Source organism: Arvicola amphibius, chromosome 4 (genome assembly GCF_903992535.2).
Source record: "Arvicola amphibius chromosome 4, mArvAmp1.2, whole genome shotgun sequence".
Classification (NCBI taxonomy): Eukaryota; Metazoa; Chordata; class Mammalia; order Rodentia; family Cricetidae; genus Arvicola; species Arvicola amphibius.
In genome coordinates, this window is record NC_052050.1 from 119,387,130 (window position 1) to 119,413,337 (window position 26,208).

Consider the following 26,208-nt stretch of genomic DNA (forward strand, 5'->3'; position numbering starts at 1 on the left):
AGATTTAAAACTATTTTTCAGGAAGGGCTGATACTAGTACATTTCACTTCAAAATCAGGCTTCCTCTCCCCCTTGTCAGACTTCAATTCTTTTGGACATATTTTGCCTCAGTTATTCTTACTTATTAACTACTTTAACTGCTAAAAGTTATCAGCCACAGTATCTATTCCAGGTGCCTCCAAAATGCCTTCCAGAGACCCTGCCTCCTGAGCTTTGAGGACTGTGTTATACTCTGCCTTTCTAATGTGGGTTGGGTTTAAGATTCCTAGCAAATACAGCACAGCAGCAATGACAGGGTATCACCTCTAAGGTTAGATTATAAACTACAGGTATCTTCCTTCAGTTTGGATCCTCTTTCCTGGATGGCCTGTGGTAGAGGAAATCAGCTACCATTCTGGAAGGTAGTGAAATGAAGAAACGCAAAGGGCAGAGAATCTTGGCAACCAGCAAGCGCATGTGTGTCCTTGGAAGCAGAGCCTTACTCCGTCTCAGTGGAGCTTTTCAATATCACAGTTCCCAACTACAGCTTAGCTGATACCTCAAGAAACAAACTGAATTATTCTGTTGATTGTTGCCCTACTTCTTCACTCAAAGAAACCAGGATAATTCATGTTTGCTGTTTTGAACTGTATTAAGTTAGGAGATAACTGTTAACCAGCAGGACTTAAATAATGAAGTAACTCAGATAATTGTCCATTTGGACAAACTTCATAAAGATGGATATTTCTAAATTAACTTCAATACAATCAACTTATTTATTCTTCATCCTGAGACTCCATTCTTTAAACCACTTCCACAAAGGTAATAGGAAGTTTCTCTCTCAGGAGTGTAAGTACCAAAGTTCAGACATTAAACGAAAGGGAAGAGGGCTTAGCGGGCTATTGCAAATCGGTATTCAGAGCCTTGGGAAGCCAGGTCGAAGGGATTGCTAGCTAGGAACAGTCGGGGCTACAAAGTGAATTGTAGACCAGCCTGAAGTATATGGGATACCCTGTCTCAAAAAAAAAAAAAAAAAAAATGTGGCCAACAGCAGGGGCTGACTGAGAAGCAAAGGACAATGGCTCTGGGCTCTGATTCTTCTGCATGGACGGGCTCTGTGGGAGCCTTCTCAGCTTGATCGATCACCTTCCTGGACCTGGGGGGAGTTGGGAGGACATTGGTCTTAGCATAGAGTGGGGAACCCTGATGGCTCCTTGGCCTTGAGAAGGAGGGAGGGGAGGTATGGGGGGGGAGGGGAGGGGAGGGAAGGGGGAGGAGGAGGGGAGGGAGGGGGAAGGAGGAGGGAAGGAGATGGAAATTTTTAAATATATAAAAAAAAATAAACCATGAAAAAAAAAAAGAAAGTCAAAAGCTTAAAAAAAAAGCGAAAAGGGAAGGGCAAACTCTGAAGTGAAAAACAAATTGCATTCAGTTGCAATAATACAGGTAATGCTTTGAAGAGAACACTGGGGGGGTCCTTAAAAATAAACGTTTGGCTTGTAAACCAAGTAGCCACAATTATTAATTAGTAAATACAGAACGCAAATTTAAAATATATCGAACAGGAATTGCAAATTGATATGATTTTTGTCTGATGAGAAATATGTATTAAGTATATACCATGTGGGAAGTGTAGACCAGTCACAGAAAAACAAAAGGCAAGAATTTAACCAATTTTATAGTCAATTTGTTATCTGTAGCAACTAGCAACCAGCAGGGATCCTAAACTTATGTATTTGGACACGTATTAATGGGATATCATAAAAAAAATCAGAGCGCCTGGACACCTAATAACACAATCACCACCATAAAAGCAACACAAACACCTTAAAAAAGTAACCTTCACCATTTGTCATCTTTCTTTGAAGACGACACCGCGTCCCTGCCACAAGTCCCAACTCGACCTCTGCACCAATGGCCTTGAAAGAGAAGGAAGAGACCTACGCCCGCCTCTCGACAGGGAGACACCGTTTTAATAAGCTACCGCCGCTGTCACTCAAAATGTCGTACCGTGTCATTGGTCCTAAACGACAGCTTACTGGGCCGGTGCTGCCAAGGGGCGAGCACCCGCCGTCTGGATTCCCGAGCAGGAAAGTGAAAGCGTTCAGGTGGAAGAGGCCTCGGAAGTATCGGGGCCGACGCGAGTACCTGAGCGACCTGCGATCTCCACCGCCGCCGCGACGACTCAGCCTCTGGGCGGGAGCTGTCAGCCGAAAAGAAAATGGCTCAGCCGGGAACCGATGCCCAAGCCATGGAGAGGCCTGTGCAGACCGCACGCGTTCACGCCAGGGAACACGACTGCTGCGGGAGCACCAGAAACAGCCTCAGCCTCCTGGAAACTCGCAGCGCCTCCGCCTGCAGGAGCCGGAGGGGCGGACAGGACAAGTTTTTGACGTTTCCTATTGTTGCCGGAAGTGACGTCGCGGAGGGGCCCTTAAAGAATAAGGGTTTCACTTTCGCAGTTGCAGATTCTCCAGAACGTCTTTATTTCTCGCTTCTCATTCTGAACGATTATAGCCATAAAAATTGTATTCATTTGAAATATGATACTTTCTATGAGGATTATAATTGATAAGATTCTTCTGAGATTCATGCCTTCCGAGGAAGACGCGGGAACGGAGTATGGAATCTGCACCGAGGAATCTCAGAGTGTGGGACAGCCCGCGGCTCGGAACCTTTAGCCGCTTTTCGCGGCGCGCTGGAACCCACGGTTCAGAATACAAACGGTCGGCGCGAGAGGAGTCCTGGGGCGCGGGCGCTAGGGCTCCGGGGCTGGACGCCTGGTTCCCGCCACTTTCTCGAGTTACTTGTGCTCCCTTCTCCTTTCCGTATTGGTCCGGTCGCCTTGGGAACCCTGCCCTTTGCCTGGCGGCTGCTGGCAGCACCAGAGCCTGCGGACGGACTGTGCTCCGGCTTTGACGGGGTCGCCTGAATGCTGTACGCACCGAGGTTCCGGAGTTGTAGGCGAATGATCAGGTCTGCTGTTCATCCTTTTAAATCTAGGGGCAGGAGGGGAACCCTAGATGGGACTTGCTTATGCACCCAACTGGTAGATGCTTTGGAAGACAACCAAGGAGGAAGAATCGCAGTCCACCTCTTAGAATTGATGTGTGACTTACTTAATTCTGCGAGGTTAAATGAACGCTGATGTCTCTCGGGTCTTTTCAGTCAGGGATACATCTAGACTGGCTGGAGGAGTCAGTCCTTCATGTTTTCATGGTGCTTTTAAAGAATTCTCCTTGTCTCGAAAAACAAAAAAAAAAAAAAAAAAAAAAAAAAAAAAGAATTCTCCGTCTACTTTGAAGACTACAGATTCTTCTTTCTATAGAAAGAAAACTAATCTTAACTTATTTATTCTAGACTTAGAGCTGCATCCGATTATTTTACAGAATTACTTGCAAGCATTATTTTTTTTTATAAGTTTTCTATGTAAACACGGTGGTGCCACTAAGCCATTGATCACATTTGGCCCAGCTAACTCCTTTTTTAAATCCCTCATCAAAACATTTCTCTTGCAACAGCATTTTCCTAGTATCTGTAGTACGGAGTGATTTTGTAAATTTAATTGCTACAGATCTATATTCCTCTATCTAAAAATTTGGTTTTTAGGAATTTGAGCTGGAACTCAAAATCATAGGTATCCATTGCAATTATTAAAGTCTAGTTACTTCATCCTGCACAAAATGATTTTTGAGTTCAGTGACACCTTATGTATTTAAAGACCTGTAACAACTATGAGATTGAGGTGGGGTTAAAATGAAAAAAAAAATCTTAGACTGCTGGGCTAGAGATCTAGCTCAATAGTAGAGACATTTAGTGGTATGCCAAGGCCCTGGGTTTAATTCCCTTTCCCCACCAATTCAAGTTGTGCTATTCTCACCTTTTCCAGAAATTCAGTTGGCAGATTTGATTTGTTCCTAATTCTTTAAAAAACTCGGTAGACTATTGAGACCTTAATGATTGAATCTGTATACTTTCTCTATTTAATGTCTTTTGATAGGTTATATAAGGTGAAAAGGAAAATCAGTTTTATTTTTAAGTAATAAGTTTTTTCATCTAGAAATATGTTGAAGATCACTTTCTGGCCTTTTGACTAAGATCAAGTGTAAAGTATGTAATAGTACTTGATTGGATTCAATTAATAATCTTGATTTTAGTGTTTACCAATTTAAAAAAATTAGAAAATCTTTCTTGCAAGCTTTTTTTCTATGATCTTCCTTTAACGTCTTTGTGTTTTTCTTTCTTGTCATCTCATCTTTTCCTTTCACCTACAGATCCATGCTGTACTTGAATCTTACTCTTCTTCAAATATTTATTCTGCTGGTAATGAAGAGGATGTGTTCCCGGGACATACTTTATTGTCAGAAATCTCATTACCAGAGGTAGAAATAATATAAGGATAAATGTGTTCCAGAATATGAGAAAACAAAAAGATACCACAGAGTATTTGATAAAATCACATGTCCTGGGAAGATGGAATAGGATTGAAAGCAAAGAATTGTGTTAAGTCAGATGGGTCTGGAACCTAAAACAAGATCAGACCTGCAATCTTAAATCCCAAGAACAAGGTTTTTAGTAAGAGTAGTTCCCACTTCACCTTTTCTAGACAGTAAAGGTTGGTGTGGGAAGTCTGTCTTACCATTTCCATATGTCTGTTTAGCTCTGGCATCTGCAAAGATGTGAAATAAGGCTTACAGTATTAATCAGTATTTTGTATAATTTGATTTTAGGATCGCTTCCTTTTTTTTCTCCCTAAAGTCTTCATTGTCTAAATATGTTAATCTTTGATCAATGTAATTTAATGTTTCAAAATGGCGACCAAAATGCCAATACAAGAGTGTTTAAAAGTATGTTCAGCAGCTTATTCTACGCCATGTTTATAAGGAGCAGACTGGAAATGGTATTCCTACAGAGATAGAATAGGGTGCCTATATCTAGTTGTTGAAGGAGCGGCAGGGCTGCGTCCCGCCACCCAGCTAGCTTTACCCAAAATAATTACACAGAAACTGTATTCTTTTAAAACGCTGCCTGGCCCATAGTTTCAGCCTCTTATTGGCTAATTAACCCATATTTAGTAATCCGTGTAGCACCACGAGGTGGTCGCTTACCAGGAGAGATCTTAACCTGCGTCCATATTGGAGAGGAAAGGCATGGCGACTGCCTGAAACGTCTCCCCCACTGCCTTCTACCCAGCATTCTGTTCTGTCTACTCCGCCTACCTAATTTTCTGTTCTCGTAAAGGGCCAAGGCAGTTTCTTTATTAATAATGAAAGTAACACATAGACACTCCTCCATCATCTAGGGAAATGACTATGGAAATGGGTGGTGGCCCAGGCTTAGAATTTTGCAAATTTCCAGTTTTGTTTACCTCAGAGGACGTATCTGAAGGGGCCATTTTATGTTAGTTGCTGAAATGTAGACTGGGGAAAAAATCACATAAAGTATATTTCATCTAATTCTTGACTTGTTCTTTTTTGTTTTTAATGTTAGTGATTTTTTTTTTAAAGGAGTTTCATTCTCGGAGAATTTGTTTCTCTGGGTACTTTTATAACTTTCTTGAGCAAGACGTTGGTGTACTATGAGTTTGATTTTGAACACAAGCATCTAATTGGCAACTACATGAAATCCAAACCATGGGGATAATAACTAAATTTGTGCTGTTTGCCATCATTTCTTATTGCTTATATAGCTTTTATAAACATTCAAGATAGCCAGTGATGGAGACTATTTCAGCTTGGTATATTTTTTCAGATGGTACCAGCTATGGTTTGGATGAAAAGTGTCTTCCATAGACTCTTATGGTTGATCTCTTGGTCTCCAGCTTGAGGTGCTAATTGACAGGTTGTGGAATCTTTGATAGGTAGAACCTAGCTAAAAGAAGTGGCCTGGGGATTGGAGATGCTTTGAGATAACAGCCTGGTCCCACCTCTGTGCTGTCCTGTCCTGTCCTCTGGACTGGTGTAATGTGAGCTAGCAGCCACCTCATACTCCTGCCACCTTAGAGCTGTGTGTCACCATGGTTTCCATGCTATAAGGGTCCATATCCTTTCAAACACTGAACCAAGGGGCCACTTTTCCACTGGGTGTCATCCTTCTGTTAGGTATTTGGTCACAGCACAGAGGTAACTATTGTAGTCCATTATCATCAAGGTAAAATATTGGGAGAGTGCTAGATAAAATACATTGAATGAATATAAACATAAGGCAAACTTATTTTTGTGAGGAAAAATTAAAGGGCGTGGTTCACGCTAAGTTTATATTTAGGGTTTAGAGTCAGTACCATGCAGTAAGCACTTCACCCGCCACCAAAGCGCTGTTATAGGAAGTAGAAGTAGTGTGGCATGAGTGTATGGGGCCTGGAAGAGGCGCACACAGCGTAGAGCAGAGCAGCTTCCCAAAGCACGCGCTTAACTGTACTCATAATTTTATTTTTAGATGAAAAGTTACATGATTTTTTAAGAGTTGGAGCTGAATCTAATATTCAATAATGGCAACAGGTGACTTAAAAAGAAGCTTGCGGAAGCTAGAACAAGTACTTCGTTTGCTAAATTACCCTAATGATGTCGATTATGTTGGGTAAGCTATAGTACATTTGGTATTTGAAACTTATTTGTGCTTTTTTTCATTTTGCTAAAAGTTTGAGATAGTGTGTGACTTGATGGGGGGGGGGGATCTTAAATGAAAATAACATCTAACAAGTTGGTAAAGGACCTGACTGCCAAGCCTGATGACCCTGGCTTGCATTCTCAGGACTCACATTGAAACTAGAGATCCAACGCCTTCAAAATGTCCTTTTTTCTCCATACCTGTACCGAGGTGTGTATGCTGATGTGCTGAGAATTAAACTGTTTCTCGGGTGGAGCCGCAGGCACTGTTAACTGCTGAGCCATCGTCCAGCCAAATTTTAAAGAACGGGGGCTGCCATAAGAACTCTCGCCAATTAGAATTTTCCAGCCTAAGAGAACACATGGTGTAACTGTATGAAATCTATCTTTTGTACAGTGAATGCACAAAGAAATAAATTTGCAAGAAATAGTAACATCTGTGATCTTATTGGCTATATTAAAATGAATACAATTCTGTGGAATGAGGAATGGAAGACTATATAATTAATAAGATCCATTCTACCCCATTGAGTTTAAAATTACATGGAGAGAATATCTAGGCTGATGTATATACAGTTTAGTGCTTGGCACTTACATCAGGTGCCTTCCATCTGCCTGTGCTCCGGGCATGTGCTCATATATGGCACACATACACAAACAGAAAAGAATATTTTTAAAATTTTGGGGTGAAGATTTCTGTGGAAAATATGCTGTTTATATGTAAGAACAGGATAACTTTAGTTAACCAGTAGTACTGGCTAATTGAAGAAATAATTCATTTGCTGTTTTGTGCAGCAATCAGTAAGACATTTTGCACCAATAAATAGCTAGACAATTAGAAGCTGACAGCATGAGGCAGAAGGTATTGATAGATCAGTATGGATCAGACAGATGATGGCTTCATGAAAATCGGCTTTTACCTAATGAGTTACAATGAATAAAGACAGGCAAAGTGTAGGATACCCTCCAAGACATGAGCACAAGCTAAGAAGGTGCAGTTCTCATGCAAGCAGAAGGGGAATGTCTAATCATAGCATTCGCTCTTTCCAGGGTGTTCCTCATTTGTACCTTAGAGTTCATAGGATTAACCTTTGCAGGTTTGTGTAGGAACAAATGGGTTAACGTAACAAATGTTACAAAACCTTAAAGTATTTTTGAGAACTGTAGGGTAGTATTACTAGGAGAAATAAGATATATCAAGTAAGAATAAACTTTAGAGGACCAATAAACGCTGTAGGAGATAGACTGTACAGCTGTAGTGAGATTTTGAGCACATGAAAATGACTGTTTCATAGTCAGTGGTTTAGAGTAGGATAGAGAATCTAGAGTCATGAATTACGTCATTATTGTGTCTGTAATAACAACTAAATTCTTGACAACATTGCTAATTTTCCTTAATCAGCTAGCTTTTGGAACTGTGCTCACTGAGTCTTTTCCCTTTGCCCTGACAGTTTGATGAGAGGGGACACCGCAGCATCCTTGCCCATCATCAGCTATTCTCTTACCTCGTACTCCCCTTGTATAGCAGAACTTCTGATGGAATCCAATATAGAGCTCATAGCAAAGAATGATGTGCGCTTCACAGACACCGTCTATAAGGTATTTGAGTTCACAAAACAATAATTACTTGAGAAACTGTTGAATGATTTTTAAAATTAATACTTTAGTAATAATTGCCAAAACACAGTTGCATATTTTCTTAACAGTGTTATACATCCTGAGAAATGCATTGATAGGCAATTTTGCCATTGGACAAGCATCAGAGTGTGCTTGTACAGACCTAAATGTTGTCTGTATACATAGCCTATTGCTCCTGAGCTACAGCTTGTAACATGTTCCTGTTCTGTATGTAGTGTGAATTATAGTACAATGTAAATATTTATGTCTAAACATGTAAGAAATTTAGTTAAAATACTAAGCAATAGGGAAAAAGTCAGCTTTATCATAATCTAGGGCCACTATCATATGTTGTTATGTATCACATGGATATTTATTTGACGGAGTATTTTCATAGGTGTTTTTCTCATTAAAATGTGGTCTCTGTAGCTGACCTGAGCTCATGGGAGCTCACGGACTTTGGACCAACAGCTAGGGCACCTGCATGGGACTGACCTAGGCCCTCTGCATGTGTTTGACAGTAGCTTGGTTTGTGGGGCTCCTAGCAGTGGGATCAGGACATGTCTCTGGAGCTTGAACTGGCTTTTGGGAACCTATTCCCCATGCTGGATTGCCTAGCCCAGCCTTGATGCAGGGGGAGGAGCTTGGTCCTGCCTCAACTTGATATGCCATACTTTCTTGACTCCCATGGGAGGCTAGCCCCCTTCTGAACAGAAACAGAGGAGTGGATGGGGGAGGGGCAAAGGAGAAGGGGAAGTGGGGAGGAGAGAAGGGAGGGGAAACTGTTCTGGATATAAAATGAATGAAAAAATTTAATAAAAAATGGGATCTCTATTGAAATTAAGTTGTAATTCATGTTTGCTTCATCTGTTTCCTCTTTATTATGGCAACCGGTAAATGTTTGTCACTGACTATAATTTGCTTGCTTTCTATGAAATTTTAGTAAGACTTTGTGTACTGGAGGAAGCAAGAGAGAGAACTTATAGTCCACAGGCTTCTGCATTAACTGACTTGTGAGATACAAACTGAAACATCTATAGTTTGTTCTTTGAGATCTGAAACCAGGTCTCATATCTGCAGTAGTATGTGCACACCTGGATGGAGACTAACTTTAATGTCAGTTAGTTTTGATCTTTAAGAACCTTAATGTTTACCGTTAAGTTTGGTCAAGTACTGTGATTTGTGTGTATGTGTGTAGCTATTACCTTCTGACCAAGTGGCTATATAATTTTGAACTAAATATTACCTTTATTTCTTCACAGCTTCTTCGTGATCAATTTGATTATAAACCAATTTTGACAAAAAAGCAGTTTTTACAGTCTGGATTTGCTGAGTGGAAAATCCAAATTGTCTGTGATGTATTGAATTGTGTGATGAAAAAGCACAAGGAATTGATTGGCTCTGACAAGGTGATTTAATGAGTAGATTTCAGTAAAGACTTATGCTGAATACCCAAATATTTGAATAAGTAGCAAATTATTTAAAAATGCAATTGTCACTTGATTTGCTGCACCCAGAAGTTCTTTGTCTCATTAGACTTTAATGATTAGAGAAAGAATTCAAAGACAGACATAGAAGAGATGTAAGCATAGTCACAGAGTTGCTGTCAAAGTGAAAGCAATAGTGCCTTTCTTCAGGGATAGGGATGGCAGCTAAGCGGGTAAGTGAATGTCCCAGATGCTTAGGCATCAGCGTTTTATGAATGGAAGGGAATTCTTATGTTAATACTATGTGCATAATTGTGGCATTTTTCTAGGAATTTCAAGGACGTTTCTAGAAACTAGTGTTAGTTTGAACCAAGATGGAATTGGAAGGAATGAGAATGTGTAAAAACACAGAGATGCTGAGGAATCCTCCCTCCAAACTTTTAGGTCTCGGGATTCCTCTTCAGGATGTCCATTATTTCATAGCTAGCTTCCTGCAGAGAACAGGTTGCTGCAATACCCAGATGTCCTAGGGTCTGTACCTGGATAAGGCCAGGAGTGCCTAGTTAATTCTGAATCCCATTGGTCCACACAGCCCATCTATCCGATGCCATCGTTGCTGCATTGTCCACATATGGGACATAACCCTCTCAAAGGTCATCATGTCTCTGATACCAGCCACATTTCTTACATATCTGTGACCTGGAACTAAGTTAACAATTCAAGTATAATGTATTTTGTCACTTCTAAAGTTTTTGCTTGTTTTATTTTCTTGTTTGTTTGTTTTTAACTGTGTAGCCCGGGCTGGCCTTGAACTTTCTATGTAACTAAAGCTGGCCTCAGCCCTCTTCCTCACACTTCTAAATATGGGATTAGAGCACCACCATACCAGTCTCACTTAAACTTACAATAAACAAATAAGCAAAAGCATGTTTCATTACTTTCACTATTTGCTGTTATCAAAAATAAGTACTGAAATAACGGGATTTAAGTGTACATCATACTTTTCTATAAAATATATTATTTTGTTTAATTCTGTTCCTTTCTTAGAATCCATCATGCCAAAAAAAGAAGAGCATCTCTGAAAAGCCAGAACTTTGTTTGAGCAGTGAGAACCCCACTGTAGAGGCTGTTGGCATTGACATCACTGGCAGGTTCATGACTTCAGGGAAGGTGTGAAAATAGAAAGAACAGAGCATATCTGAATGCAGTAAAGATTCTTCTCTGACTGGCATTTGGTGACACATTGTGGTCAGATACCACAGTATGCAAGGCATTTTTATTAGTCTTTATTAGTTTATTTCATTTCTTTATATAAGTACTTTGGTCATATCCACCCCCACTGCTCTTCCCTTCCCTACCCTCAAATAGTCTCAGCAGAAGAATATAAAATTGAAAAATCGATTGGACCTTATCTTTCTGATTTTCAATCATTTTAATTTCCTAGATAAATTTAGTAAGGTTATATTACAGAGGTGTTGGCATCTACTCTTTTAAAATATGTGTGCATGTGTTTTTCTTTTAATCTTCTATGTATGTGTACCAGAAGGGAACAGGATAGGGTGTCATATCCCTTGGAACGGGACTCATGGGTGGTTGTGAGGCTCCAAGTGGGTGCTGGAAATGAAGCCTCTGTCGTAAGTGTTCTTAACCTTAGCATCTTTGCAGCCCCGAGCATATGCTCTTAATTACAAACCTGATCATCCTAAAAAGGGATGCATGTGTAGTAACAACCCCTTAGTAACAAGAGTGGTTATAATGATCCGCTTAGATTCATTAATAACCTAGAATATAGATTATCTAATAACCTGGTTTTGAGTATTCTCTATAACTAGGTATAGATTGTCTCTGCCTTTGTCTGCTTTGAGCATCTGTGGCTAAATGAATCTAATATGTGTAGAGATAGCATTTTTCCATATCCAAGGGAACTCAAAGCTAAAACACCATTTGCATAATAAATGTGCTTCCAGCTATTTTACTCCTGGGTGAGAGGACAGAATACAGACAAATAACCAGTGTGCAATTAGACATAGATGTTAAATGTTTCTAGATAAAGTAAAATACATAGAGTTATTTATTCCCTAATCCAAAATACATGACTAGCAGAGCCTTAATACCAAAAGCTTGAGTAACTGCTACAAGACTGATAGAATTTATAAATATATTTCTTTTTTGACAGAAGGTGAGTCCGTGCTGAAGCCAATTGTCTTCTTCCTGATGCCTCATCTCATATGGATGCATTTTATGGTTTCTTTATCACGTGATAGGGGTTTTCAGTGTCTGTACGGACAGTGCATAGGCATAAAGAGTGGGTAAAGGGTTAATGTAAAGTCCTTGTTAGTACTTCCCCTTTTTCAGTATTTTGAACTTTTAGCTGAAGGTAAAATATATATTGGGATTTGTTCAATAGAAAATGTTTTAGTGTGTCCTCATTATAATATTTATAGTGATATTTATAGTAATATTTATAATATGTATAGTTGTTGATTATTTAACCTATAAATTATGTCACAACTTTTGTTTATTTGTTTATTCATTGACGAGTCTCACTGTATAGCTCAGGTTAGCCTGGACCTTATAATTCTGCATGGGTTTACTGAGTGCTGGGATTATGGTTGTGTGCTACCACATCTAATATATTTTTTTCTTCATTTGTTTGTTTATTTTTAACTTTCTATCATGTAACACTTCAAACATTTACAAAAACACAGATCATCCTGTTTCAACAATTAATCAAATCTTTACTAATTCTCTTTCACCTTTTCTATAACCACTTTTTCCAGCATATTGAAAAAAACCTAGGTATGTTTAAAGTATATTTTAGTGTTTAACCTAAGACATAAAAATGCTTTCAAAAAGGCGAACCACAATTTCACCAACACATATAAGATATATAAATATTAACGTGTTATGCTGTGATACATTGTATGTGGTAATTTAAATGTTTTAAATATGTGTAGTCTAGAGAGTTACTCTGCGTATACATAAAGTAATTGTGCACTGACACCATTGAAGTAGTCCTTCCGTGCTTGTCTCTGTGCAGAAAAAAGCTGTGGTCATCCGTCACCTGTACAATGGAGACAGCGTTGGCGTGCCCGAAGGGACAGGAAGTTCGGCAGAAGTGAGTGAAGGGTGTGAAGATTCAGAGCAGACCTCTGACATCATGATTGCTGACGAGCAGGCCTCCAATGTCGTGATTGCTGACGAGCAGGCCTCTGACGTCAAGACTGAGCTGAAAGTAAGGGCCGAGGACCTTTGTGACAGATTTCTTCAGTATCTGATTATTTCAGTGTTTGAAAGTTGGAATATTTCTGAACTCTTAAATTATGACATCTGTGTTATAACTTAAGAGCCAGTCAATCTTACTAAATGTGATTCAGAGAATTCCAGTTGTCAGATCTGATTGGAGGTTCCCCTGAGTTAGAAGTACAGCAAACGGGTAAGAGATGGGATGCCCAGGGAAATTACTCTCCAGCCAGAGACTTGTGCCGCTTTGCACAATGCGGTTTTCTACCACTTGTTTCCTCTGTTGGCAAATAGAAACGCTTGGCCTTTTATTCCTGTTTTCTCTTTGGTGAGTCTGCTGTATTTTCCCCAAGCGCTGTGGTCTCACGGTATAGCCTTGGCCAACTTTATGTATTTGTGTTAAACTCCTGCCTAGCCTTTTGTGTGGTAGCTTATAGATGTGCGCTATCCTACCCGACTACTTGCTGTCCTATCATTTCTATTACTCCTTGCTGAGACAAATACCATTATGTATATAATCTCTGCTGTTTCTGCTAAAATGCACATATATTGTCATTTCTATACATTTTGGATTACAGTTGGATTTATGAAATTTTATTTATGGGCCTACTTTTTACTATATGGCACTCTAGGTAATCTGCATATTGTCCTTTGCTTATTTCCTCTTGGATTTGTATTAGGCATTGTCTAAAGAAACTAGCAAATGATAGTGAATTGTACTGCCTTGTCTAAGTGCGTCTTACAGGTTAATTCATAGGTAGCAGTTGTGAAAATGAAGTCGTCAAAGCCACATCTGACAGCCTCCTAGTAATGCCCACTGCTCTCTACAGGGGGAGCTCCTAGTTCCATACTGTGTTCCTTCCTTAGCTATGAAAACAAAGGAAGTGGAACTACATTGGTCCTTTTCAGAGGAATGTCCCTTCATATCATCTGGAGTCCTGTTTGTCATTTCAGGATGTGTGTGACAATCCTGAGATTATCGCACTTCAGATTGCGCTTGCTGAATGCCAAGAGCAGCTTCAGAGGCTGACGTGGGTGGAGAAAAGGCTTGAGTGTTTGGAAGCCACAGCAAAAGGGAAAGTGATGGTGGACGAGAAGGCCTGGAATAACCTCCTGAGCCGAGTCACTCTTCTCGAGACAGAGCTGCTGCTGTCTAAGAAGGTAGAAAATATGTAAGCTTTCCTCAAGTACAGTGCAGTGCTCATCTTAGTGACATCTGTATTCTTTTGGAAACCGCTACACATGAGGCTCTGTAGGAAATAGAAAATGTTTGGTTAGAATGAAGTCTACTTCAGTTTAACAAGTTTTCTTATACTTCCTGCAGCTATTTTTTTCTATCAAATAAGATAATTTATGAAACCTGTAAGTTGAGCGTTTCTGATTAATAGTGCTTAGAATACTTAGAGTGAGGTAAGAATTTTTTGAAAAACTTAAAATTATTTTGTGTATTTTAGTAAGACAAAGCTTCTTCAGTTTACAGGAAAGGTTGTAGAGGACTTAAAACTGAACTTTCTTTACACACTAACTGCAGTCATAAGGTGAATTCATAGAAACAGTTACTAAATATACTGTCTTAGTCACTATTCTACTGCTGTGAAGAGACACCGTCACCAAAGCAACTCTTATGAAGGAAAGCATTTAGGGGCTGGCTCACAGTTTCAGAGGCTTAGGCTGTTATCAGCATCATGGCAGGGGGCATGACCCGCACTGAAGCAGTAGCTGAGAGCTACATCCTCATCCACAGGCATAGAGAGGTGGAGGAAAAGAGACGCAGAGCCTCACAAAGCCCTCCTATTGATGTGCTTCTTCCAACATGGCCATGCCTGCTTCAACATTGCCACACCTCCTGATCCTTCTCGAATAGTACTGCCCCTCCCCCAGGTGACTAAACATTTAAATACATGAGCCTATGGGACTATTCTTATTCAGACCGCCACATTTACCATTGCTTTATGGAGTCTGAGAAATATGTCTTATTTCTTAGGGTTTCAGTTTCTAGTTGTCTTATTTTTAGAGACTGGATTTATAGATTCAAGGTTATTCTCTGCTTCCACACTTAAGTGGTTGTTTTTTTTTTTTTTATGCAGAAGAATAATTATTTATTATTGGTAAATAATTTATTAAAACTAAACATTCCCTGTGCTTTGCTTATATTTATGTTACGTAGCATCAATTGAATCACCTTTGATTTTATTCTAAATATTTACCTGTATGTTTTAGAATGAATGCGCAGAGCTTGATGCAGCAAGTGAAGACTATGACTCTGTTAGTGGCTTGAATAATGTGCCCCTTGGTAAGTTCATAAATTGTATTAGTACTGCTGACTTGCAAGTATTTTCTGAACAGTACTTTTTTATGGGCCTTTGGCATCTTTAGCATTCGTGTGTGTGTGTGTGTGTGTGTGTGTGTGTGCGCGCGCACACGCGTGTGCATGAGCTTGTATGGAAGCTAGAGATCCGTATCAGGCTTCTTTCTCAGTTGCTCTCCACATTACTCTTTGAGATAAAATCTCTCGCTGAGCCTGGAGTTCACCAACTTGGCTATGCTTGCTAGCCAACAAACTCCCAGGCCCTTCCTGTCTCTGGTACCGTACTAGTGGGATTGTAGGTACAAACTACTTCATCTGATTTTTTTTTTTAACATGGTTTTGGAAATCAAGTTTAGCAAGCACTTGACTAAAACCATATCCCCATTTTTTATTAAACATTTTTCTTAAAATAAAATAAAATTACAGATCTCGTAGAACAAAGAAAACAGTGAACCACAGACTGCTAAGAATTGCTTATAAAACCAGAATATATATCATTCAGGACATAGCTTGCAGACTTTGGGGGAGTTTCACTTTTTAATCGTTCTAGAATAACACAGGACTGTTGAATAAGAAAAGCAGAGCTCTAAAAGTTCTAATTTTAAGCCTGAGTAGTAACATTCTTGTGCATAAATGAGATACGTGACAAAAGAAAATACATTTCCCAGAAACCTGTCAAGTGCCTTATCTGACAGTAATAACATGAAATGGTGTAGAACCAGAGCGGCCTTTCCCATGTCACAGTCCTAGTGATGCTTTCGTCTTTCTGAGCGTCAGGGATCTCTGCTCACAACAAAAGCTTTTATTCTCTTGAGCAAAGGCCTACATTTTATCTCATATTATAATTAAATTATGTTCATAAAAAGATAACTTCTATAGCTGAGAATTTATCATGAAATTAAACTTCAGTAATATATTTAACATCATTTGACCATTCTAGCTACTATATATTTAACAATATTCAAAATGCATTGTTTTAATTGCTATATTAGCTTATTTAATTCCTAATACAACCTTGTAAAATAAATACTATTATTATCCGTGTGTGAATGTTCCAGATGAGGAAATGAGCTTCATTGAAAATTGCTGGTGACTGTCCAGTGGTCACACAATTGCTGTATGGTGGACAGAGTTGAATCAGGACAACTCTGATAGCTTTCCTCAACACAACATTGTCAGTGCAAATACGGCTGTCTTTGCACAGAGTTGGTTTTGGTCATTAGCTCAATTGAGATTTTAAATTGCTGGGTTTTCCATAGACTGCAGGTTTCAGATCAGGTAACTTTTTCCATTTGTTACTCATGCATTCAACAAATAACAAAATCCAGCTATAAAATTCTTAAGAGCTTACATTTTGTCCTGGGATCTGTCTAGCAGAAAAATACTATATCTACAACTTCTATATCTAGTATGTGGGTATCTTAAAAGTTCAAATATTTACTCACTAAAAGAGCATTTAGCCAGAAATATAGTTAGCCCAAGTATAGTACTCCAAAGTGTGTATTTTCTTCAGTATGAGTACAAGAAGGCTGTGCATGTGTACATCAAGGGAGTGGAAGCGGAAGAGTGGAATGACCAGGTCAGGGAGGTTACCCTGGAATCATAGAAAGATTATAGCTAATATTTTCAGATTTGAATTTCAGAAAGATTCTCATTAAAAGCTGAATAGTCATCAACTGGAAGAAACTAAAACAGACAGGAACAGTAGTGGCCAAGTGGTCATTTTTTCAGAATAATACTGAAGAATTTTACTGAGATATTAATTATGAGGATAGTGAGCAGATAATCTCCTGCGGACATAGGCAGGTGGATCAGTAATGAACTGTGGTTATTGATAAAAATAAAAGCAGTGAAGGAGAGAGGCCAGGACAAGACCAACCTTACACTGGGTTCCAAGTAGTTGTTACTCCTTAATAGGAGGGAGTGTGCAAGGGGAGGAGGAGATTTGTAATAATAATATAACTTATCATGTATGAAATACTTCAGAAAGATCTCTACAACTTAGGTCTTGATTTGTAAGCACTGGCTTGCAAACTTTTGAAGACCACTGAGTCCAATTTGTTCTCTTGTAGGTAACTGTAATAACCCTCCAGAGTTGGCAGAGAAAGAGCAGTGGTCACATGAAGAGAGCTGAGTAGTCTCTGTGTCTCTGCCTGCATTAGTAGCATTCCTTGCATGACCTGGGATCCCTCCCACTTATGCTCTCTTAACTCCAACTTCAGTGGCTTTGTGTCAGGAGTCACTGCTGTTCCTTTTCGTTCCAATCTAGACTCAGTTACTAATTCTTTTCTTAGTCTTCTATACTACTGCCAAGAGCCCATCACATTTAAACTAGTAAAATCTCAAGATTTTACTTAGAGCTCAGGAAACCAGTAAGAACTGTCATGAATATAATATGCACTTAGCTGATCTGGCTATTAAATGTGGCTGCCATTCTCTATGTACTGCACTTGATAACCTCCAGAGTCCCTGGTGGGATGTCTCTCTGAACAGTCTCCTAGCTTGCCTAACACTAACTTTCTTTCACATGAAGCAGCTACATGCCTCAAAACTCAACCCCAAGATTCAGGGTGAAGACAGCCATTCCGTAACTATCTCCCAACCCTGCATGCTTGTCTACTTTCTCCTTTTGGGACAGCATAAAGGTATTCAGAACTTTCAGAAAGCATCTCAAACAGAAGACAGTAATACAGTATTTAGAGGCATGGAAGTTATATTTCCTGCTGAGTTTCAAATTATTCCTTACCATTGCCGATTTCCCACGGCCCCTGCTAAAAATGCCTGTGTCTAGCTAGTCTTCAGAGCTGTAACATGTGACCTCATTAGTCTCAGCTAACTAGATCACAAATAGACATCTAGAACCCAGTAAATATCAGTCCCAAGGGTGTCAAGTTGAGTTACACTTCTACCTTAGAATTTTGAATTGGAGCTCTGAAAGTAAGTCAGTTGGATCGTGTTAAGCTTGCACGGGGCGGACTGTTTCATTCAGACTGAGCAGGTTTATAGGGGTGAATAAACCGAGAAAACAATTCCACAAAGAAAAGCATTCACTCGAGCAGATAACAAGTTGGCTAAGGAGGATCTGGCTCTATCAGATGAAAGGCATTTTCTTAGTCCTTGAGTATTTATATTTGCCATCAGCGAATGCAGAAACAAGTGCTCGCTATGAAAACCAGTTTAAATGGATGTTGATTTCTTTTTGACTTTATTTTTGTAGCCAAATTTATTCTTAATAGAGCATATGTGTAGAATTGATTTGATAGAAGTATGTCGTGTCTGTGCTGTTCAATAACTGATGGAGTTACTAAGTAAATGTGCCATTGTTTTGTCTCATTGATATCAAGATATCTGATATAAGGCTCTTTATTTTTTTTTGAAAAAAGAAACTAGACATTGTTTTCCTAATTTGTTTCCCATATAATTAGCTCAAGATCAGATTCCTCTTGATTTTAATATGTGTGTGTGTGTGCACACACACACACCTTTTAAATAAGTATAATTAGTTTTAGTAATAATTGCCACTAGCTGCAAAGCAATGATAAGCAAGTGTGAAGTGCTTTGACCTTGCTATACCATAGCCTATGGTTTATTTTTTTCAAGGCTTATTCATTCTTGGGGGTTTGTGTGTGTGTGTGTGTGTGTGTGTGTGTGTGTGTTTGTTTTTTGTACATGAGTGCTCTGTCTTCACACACACCTGAAAAGAGAATCAGATCCCATTACAGATGGCTGTGAGCCACCATGGAATTGCTGAGAATTGAACTCAGGTCCTCTGGAAGAACAGTCAAGTGCTCTTGACTGCTGAGCCATCTCTCCAGCCCAAAGTAGTTTATAGTTTAGATTACTAACATTCCTATTTATTCTAAATGTTTTCTGTCATGATAAAGGTAAAATGCTTTTGGATTTTTTTTTTTTTTTTTTTTTTTTTTTTTTTTTTTTTTTTTTTTTTTAGGTTTGAGACAGGTTTCGCTATATTACCAAGGTCATCCTTGAACTCATGGTTCTTCTCAGTTTCCCAAGTACATGTGATTTCAAGCGTGCACCACAGAGTGGTACACAAAAGTATACTTTGAAATTATTAGAGAATGTTTAGCATCTGTCTCCATATGTATACAAAGTATTAACTCATTTTTGACTATACCAATAACCATTTTAAATTAATTTATCTGTAAATAAAATTTTAAATATTTGACTATATGTTGTAGTGGAAAGATATCCATAAAACGTGATTTCTTCACAGATAAACAGTACAGGATGGGGGCACCAGCCAGTACGTACCGCTCGTCTGGCTGTAGCACAGTGTCACCAGAATCAACGCCCACGGGCTCCACTGTTCATTATTGTGGACTGAAAGATTTTTCAGAGGTAAGAGAAGCTGTCAACTGCTTAGACGATTTCTAAGGTAGAGAAGAAGAAAGCATCATTTTTAGTAAAAGCTACGTAGTATATACTTTTGGCTAGAAAAATGCTAAAATTCTAAGTTTCCTCTCTCAAGGGTTCTTTGTGTTGACGAGTCTTCTTATGCGGTGTCTCAGAGTGCGTTTCATATATTCAAGGTCCATCTTTGAGGATTGTTTACTTTGAGAAATTGCCTAAATTTGTTGCTTTTTAAATTAAAGGAAACAACAATGCAGAAAATGGAAAGGATGAAAAAGATGTAAGTAACAGAAAGGGGCAACAGAAATCATTTCTCTGGAGGGAACTGGACTGGAGTGTGGAATGCGGATGCACACGTGTTTTAGACCTTGAGAAGCTCAGTCAGTGTGGAATTTCCTTTAGGACTCCAGTGGATAGTGAATCTACTTGCAGTTGGGTGTGTGTGAGATGAGTCGCGGCTTTGGTTTCCAGTAAGCACTGTAAAACACAATACAGAATTTATCATGGGTTACAAATGGTAAAGATGCTTTGGTGGATCATTAATTCAGATTTCTCTACTTCTGATAACTGATTGACCAAAACATTATGATAGTTGGGAGACATTTAATATTAGTTAGGCTTCAAAATTGTGCTGTTTCCAGTGAGCTATCGATGCAGTACCACAATGATGCTTTTACTGGGGACAAATAATATTATATCTGATTTTAGCACAGAGTGGTTTAAAGGAAATAAATGATGAAATGGTATCAAAATGTTTTATACCCTACTACCTTAAGAAACTACAAAACTCTTTGGCATTTGGAAAATTCTAAAATAATTTATGCTACAAGAATTGGCTGATTGATGTTTGTTCTATTTTTATATATTAATATTAATTCTGCCTAAAATAATGGCTCAGAAGCATATGTCTAACAGCTTCAAGCCTGTTACATTACAAGTTGTGCACTTAGCTGATAAGTCATTTGTTCTATTTCAGGTTTGAAGAGACTGCGGAGCTACTGAAATGCTCGAGTCGCTAACTATAGAGTTTTTTGCATGAACATCTCTAGGACTTTGGCTACTTATATATGGTATATTTAAGAATCCCTTTTATAATTTTAATATATTGTAATATTTTATTAAGAATTTGAACTCTATTTGATAATTGAGGTTTTTTCTTTCCTAAATAAATACTTTTAATATTTTAAGCTGTAATTGTAATGATTTTCTCTTTCAATTTTTTTGGTAACCTTCTGTTCCTGAATATTGCTGTTACAGAGTGAAGTCGTTACAGCAAGCTCTGTATTTTCGTGTTGACATTTACTGGCAGTGTGATAAGTATCATGTTTTTAGAAGTAAGGGCTGGAGGACCATTGTCTACATCCTACTGAAGGCGTTGCACCTAGGACTTGTATATTGTACCCAGAAGGCAGGCTCTCATATGTACAGTCTTGCAATCTGTGCAGGTGAATAAATTTTAATGCAAATTTAAAATGTTGACTGAGAACAAAACAAATGCAGCTGTGTCTTCTTTATTAACACTGCAGTACGGAGGGCATGGTTCTTCAGTGTGCTCCCTACGGGAGATGTGCTGAGTGCCCAAAACCATCAGCACACACATAGAGGGAGGCCATCCATGTGATACACGGTGAAGGAGATTTTCACTTCTAATAATGGAAAGTTATCAGCTTTTAGGGGCAGAAAAATTCTTAAAGTTAAATTGAAAGAAAACTAAAATCACTTAGAAAGTTACTAGGTAAATGTCCTTCTAACTTTGTAGATAAAAATGTGATACTAATTCTGGGTGATAGTAAAAATCATGGAAAGATATTCTTCTATTTTATATTTTATGTTGGTCATCTCATTATACTGCACAAAGTGACTTTACTGTTGAGTGAAATATTCATTGGTTATAAATAGAAGTAACTTGAAGCAGTTTTTACTTTAATATTTAGTGTTTACACTTAAAAACTGTAATATTATGTTAGCATATAGAAGCCTATAACCTTGAATTTAGGAACATTTCAAGAGAATTTCTAGAATAAATCCTGTTGACCTTATTTATTTTAATTGCAAGTACACTTAGAAAAATCAAGAGACTACAGAAAAATTAAGAGACTACAATTTTGCAAATGCTGGTAGACCCCAATAGAGCACCAACATGGGTTCACAGCGCCACCTAGTGGCTGCCACACCACTCTCCCTTTTTAGTAAAACTCAAAACTCAACCCTAATTTTTCTTCCTTCCTTCCTTCCTTCCTTCCTTCCTTCCTTCCTTCCTTCCTTCCTTCCTTCCTTCCTTCCTTCCTTTTTTCCTTCCTTCATTCCTTCCTTCCTTCTTTCTTTCTTTTTTCGAGACAGGGTGTCTCTGTATAGACCTGGCTATCCTGGGACTCACTGTAGAACTGGAACTCTGTGTAAAACTCACAGAGATCTTCCTACCTCTGCCTTCCAAGTGCTGGAATTAAAGACATGTGCCACCATACCTGGCTATGGGGAATATTCCTAATCTAATTTATTTATAATATACAAAATAATAGATACTGAAATTTGAAATTTTATGTTAGAAACTAGAAATCTGGAATATAAATTCCTTAGGATTCTTTCTAACAACTTTAATAAAAATCAAATTTATAAGTGTTGTATACTTAACATTTACCAAACTTATTTTGAAACAACTTTTAGAATGATAAAGTATAACTCATTGAAATTGTTGAAGATAATTGTCAAATTATTGTCATTTAGAAAATACTTTCTCAGCACTGACTGCTCTTCCAGGGGACCTGGGTTCAGTTACAAGCACCCACATGAAGACTCACAACTATCTGTAACCCAACGTCCTCTTATAGGTGTGCATGAAGGCAAGACACCAATGCACATAAAATAAGAAAAATAAATTATTAGAAAAAACGATTTCTCTCAGGGCTTTGATAATGGGTTTTAATAATAAAACATCCCCTTAGGTTAAACAGAAGGTCTTCAGGAAGGTGTAGTTTGTCATGTACCCTCAGCTAACTGTGGTTTTCAGTTAGCCCTTAAAAGTATTGTGTTGCCAGTGATGGTTTCAGTTCAGTTTGCATTTGTTCCTAAGCTGAGAAACCAGGAAACAAGCGTGTGTGGGTCTAGATGAGAGTAGGCAGGAATACTGTAAGGAAATGGAAGGTAATTTTCTGCCAGGCTTGGGGAATAACCGCGATTACAGACCGGTCTAGGCAAAGGCAAGGACTGCCGCCCTGGTGCTGTAATGGAAGTTACAACGGAATACATTCCTTATAAAACTTACAGGCCCTTTCATGCCATTCTATACACAGAGCTTTCTGTAATTGACGGCGCCTGGGGAGGCGTAAAAGACTAAAAGGCCTTGTCAATTTACACATGGCAACACTTCTTTTAGTTCAAACAACATTAGAGCTTTGATTCTACAGTTTACTAATCCCCGATTGTCTGTCGTTTTCTCTGAGACTTAGGGCGATGCAGGAAACAGCATGAAACTTGACACTTGAGAACTAGAGCTTATTTGTCACCTGAGCTTTCCTGCTGAAAATCAAAGGTTTCTTGTTAGCAACAAACGGCTAGAAACGGTCCAGGGCTGACAGCAGCAGCCATGTTGAGGGCATTCAAATTGATTTTTATTGGGAACAGTTGAAAAGCTGTACTTTTGTCATGATTTCCAGGAATACTTGTAGGAATAAGTGGCTATACAAGTCTTTTTTCTTCTCTAAACCACTAACGTGAAATTTCTCTTTCCTTGTTTTTGTGGTACTTGGGTTTGAAGACAGCTCCTCACATATTAGATTAATATCTATCAATAAGCTGATGTCCAAATTCTCTTACTTACCTGTTGAAATAAGGCTCTGGTAAGATAGTGAAGCTGTACAGAGAAACCCTGTCTAAAAAAAAAAAAAAAAAAAAAAAAAAAAAAGAAAGAAAGAAGAAAGAAAGAAAGAAAGAAAAGAAAAGAAAAAAAAGATAGGCTGGCATTGAATTTATGATTCTCCAGCTTTATGATCCCTAGTAACTAGAATCCTGGGAGATGACCCCGTGTTCCATACAGCATATGTTTATTTATATTTGATGAGATTTCTCTATATTGCACAGATTACTTTGCAACTGGGAAGTACTGATTTGTCTGACTCCAAATTTTATGAACCTACAAGCACGTGCTGCCAAACTCAGCTCAATAATAAAATTAATTTGATTTTGACTGTTAGGACAGAGGATTTATGCAACAAACAACCCAAATGGATGAACTACTTGAATTTTATGTGATGGAAGAGTACTAAAAAAAAAAAAAGGTGGGGGCTGGAGAGATGGCTCAGCAGTTCAGAATTTTTTCTACTCTTGGAAGAACTGGGGTTCCATTTCTAGCCGCACATAGTGGTGCACAACTGTCTTTAACTTCAGTTCTAGGGGATCTCATACCTTTTTTTGACTTTTAGGATACCGGACATATATGTGGTATACAAACATACATTTGGACACACACATAAAGGAAGAAAGACCAAGAAGGAAATGTCTGAGAACTGATGACAAGAAGGTTAAACATTTGTAGTCTCAGTGTATGCAGCTGCTGTCCAACTAACTTACTAAATCATTAGATTCCTTGGTTAATGTAGTGTGAGGTATATGGAAGTTTTCATCCCTCCTGGTCCTGCAGCCATTCAGTCCCAAAGAAACACACAGAGGCTTATATTAATTATAAACTGTTCGGCCTCTTACCTCATGCTTATTATCAGCTAGCTCCTACGACTTACATTAACCCATAATTCTTATCTATGTTTAACCACGTGACACGTAACCATGTTTACCTTTTCTCAGTGCATCATTTTCATCTTGTTTCCTCTGCATCGGAGTGGCAACTGCAGACTAAGCCTTTCCTCGTCCCAGAATTCTCCTAGTCTGGTCGCCCCACATACACTTCCTACCTGGCAACTGGCCAATGAGTGTTTTACTAAACCAATACGAGTGACAAATCTTTACAGTGTAAAAAAGCATTATCGCACAGCAATGTTGAAATTTGGAGAGATCCTTGGAGGCCCCTGAATTATCCCATTTCTTTTCTCATAAACTTCTTGCCTCCCAACTCTTAATTCTAGAATATGAGGACAATTTTTTACAGTAGAGTGCTGCTTTCTGCATCCCAGTCAATAGATTCCACTATTTGCTTACTGTCTTAAAAACTTTTTCTCTGCTGTGAGCTGGGACCATGACCTGACACATTCTGAGAATTCACTGTGCCACTGACCTCCTAACAATCTATCAAAGCTTTGAGTTACTGCTGCTGGCATATTTATGGGGAAAAATACTTTTAAAGAAAATTGGAATAACTTGATAATTATTAAAACTGTCAGATTGAGCTACAGTGGAGTCAGTTGTCTAGTTAGCTCTGCTACTTTCTAGAAATGTCATTCTAAGGTAAGACCTTCATTCATACATTATTAACAAATGAATTTACAGTGAAAGTTCACTGAGAACCTACAAAACCCACTCTACCCCCCAAACCCACTGAGCCTATCACCCTCCTCCTGGCCAAACATCCAGCTCAAGATCAACAGTCCCTAGAGGCACAAGCACTGCCTGCACCAATTGGAAGAAGAAGTGAATGACAGGTCTCCCAGCTAAACTACCCCAATCCCTAGGTCCTAAGCCCCAGGGCACATTCCCTGCCCTTCGTCTTCCCTTTTCATCCCCAGTAGCCAACTAGCAGGTAAGAGTCCTGCTGACAGGATGCTCTATTACCATCCCCAATCACTGGACACTAACCTGTAAGACCCACTCTGCCACCCAAGCCCATTGCATCCATCACCTTCGCCCTGGTCAAACATCCTGCTCAAGATCAGCAGCCCCTAGAGACACAACCACCGCCTGCACCAATTAGAAAAAAAGAGATGGGTAGACGGCACTGGAAGAATACATTCAATAACATAAAGAGCAATGTGGCTTCACCAGAACCTAGTGGTTGTACAACAGCAAGACCTGAACATCCCAACACAGATGAAGGAGAAGAAAATGACCTTAAAATAGCTTTATAAAGATAACAGAGACCCTTAGAAAGGAAATAAGAAAATCCCTTAAAGAAATCGAGGAAAAGACAAACAAAAATGTGGAAGAAATCAATAAATTGCATAAAGAAAGCCAAGAAAAAGCAACCAAACAGGTGAAGGAAACAGTTCAAGACTTGAAAATTGAAGTAGAAGCAATAAAGAAAACACAAACCAAGGGAATTCTAGGAATGGAAAATAATAAATAGAAATGAAAGAAGCAAGGATAGCAAACATTGCAAGAGATGGAAGAGAGAATTTCAAGTTTTGAAGATATGATGGAGAAAATAGATCCATCATCCAAAGAGAATGTTAAATTCAACAAATTCTTAACACAAAACTTCTAGGAAATCTGGGACGACACCATGAAAAGATCAAACCTAAAAATAATAGGAATAGAAGAAGGAGAATTCCAGCTGGAAGGCATGGGAAATGTATTCAACAAAATCATAGAAAAAACTTTCCCAACCTAAAGAAGGACAAGCCTAGGATGATACAAGAAGCTTACAGAACATCAAATAGACTGGACCCACCAGAAAAAAAAATCTCCTCACCACATAATAATCAAAACACTGACATACAGAATAAAGAAAGAATACTAAGAACTACAAAAAAAAAAAAAAAACAAAACAAAA

The 26,208-nt window shown here is 38.7% G+C and overlaps 2 protein-coding genes across 6 annotated transcripts in view; one reads left to right on the plus strand and one right to left on the minus strand.

Annotated features, from left to right (window-relative positions):
- Fbxo8 (F-box protein 8) overlaps positions 1–2,394 on the minus strand; it is a 58,312-nt gene extending 55,918 nt beyond the window's left edge. Inside the window, exon 1 of one of the 2 annotated variants that reach the window (XM_038325283.2) lies at positions 2,128–2,394. The gene's annotated coding sequence lies outside the window, so the exon portion shown is untranslated. Of the gene's footprint in view, positions 1–1,989 lie in introns of both variants that reach the window. The other variant, XM_038325281.2, reaches the window with a different exon arrangement.
- Cep44 (centrosomal protein 44) lies at positions 2,031–20,948 on the plus strand. Of its 4 annotated transcripts, XR_005284977.2 has the most exons (12): positions 2,031–2,955; positions 6,415–6,555; positions 8,036–8,183; positions 9,464–9,610; positions 10,676–10,798; positions 12,669–12,863; positions 13,826–14,032; positions 15,092–15,164; positions 19,417–19,541; positions 19,796–19,833; positions 20,530–20,623; positions 20,811–20,948. XR_005284977.2 is itself a non-coding variant. In XM_038325278.2 (11 exons), exons 2-11 carry the CDS (start codon positions 6,467–6,469, stop codon positions 20,570–20,572), a joined length of 1,188 nt encoding a protein of 395 aa, XP_038181206.1. In that variant the 5' UTR covers positions 2,031–2,955; positions 6,415–6,466; the 3' UTR covers positions 20,573–20,740. The 4 variants fall into 4 exon arrangements, 3 of the variants coding, with proteins under 3 accessions (XP_038181206.1, XP_038181207.1, XP_038181208.1); XM_038325278.2 differs by lacking the exon at positions 20,811–20,948 and having other exon boundaries at positions 20,530–20,740; XM_038325279.2 differs by lacking the exons at positions 20,530–20,623; positions 20,811–20,948 and having other exon boundaries at positions 19,672–20,439.
- The last annotated feature ends 5,260 nt before the right edge of the window (positions 20,949–26,208 follow it).

What these genes read in the sequence shown, in the direction of transcription:
- Cep44 (XM_038325278.2), top strand. Translation starts at nt 6,467, where the DNA reads ATGGCAACAGGTGACTTAAAAAGAAGCTTGCGGAAGCTAGAACAAGTA. An exon ending in GGTTCATGACTTCAGGGAAG is followed by an intron (nt 10,799 to 12,668) that starts GTGTGAAAATAG and finishes GTCTCTGTGCAG; the next exon opens with AAAAAAGCTGTGGTCATCCG. An exon ending in ACGTCAAGACTGAGCTGAAA is followed by an intron (nt 12,864 to 13,825) that starts GTAAGGGCCGAG and finishes TTGTCATTTCAG; the next exon opens with GATGTGTGTGACAATCCTGA.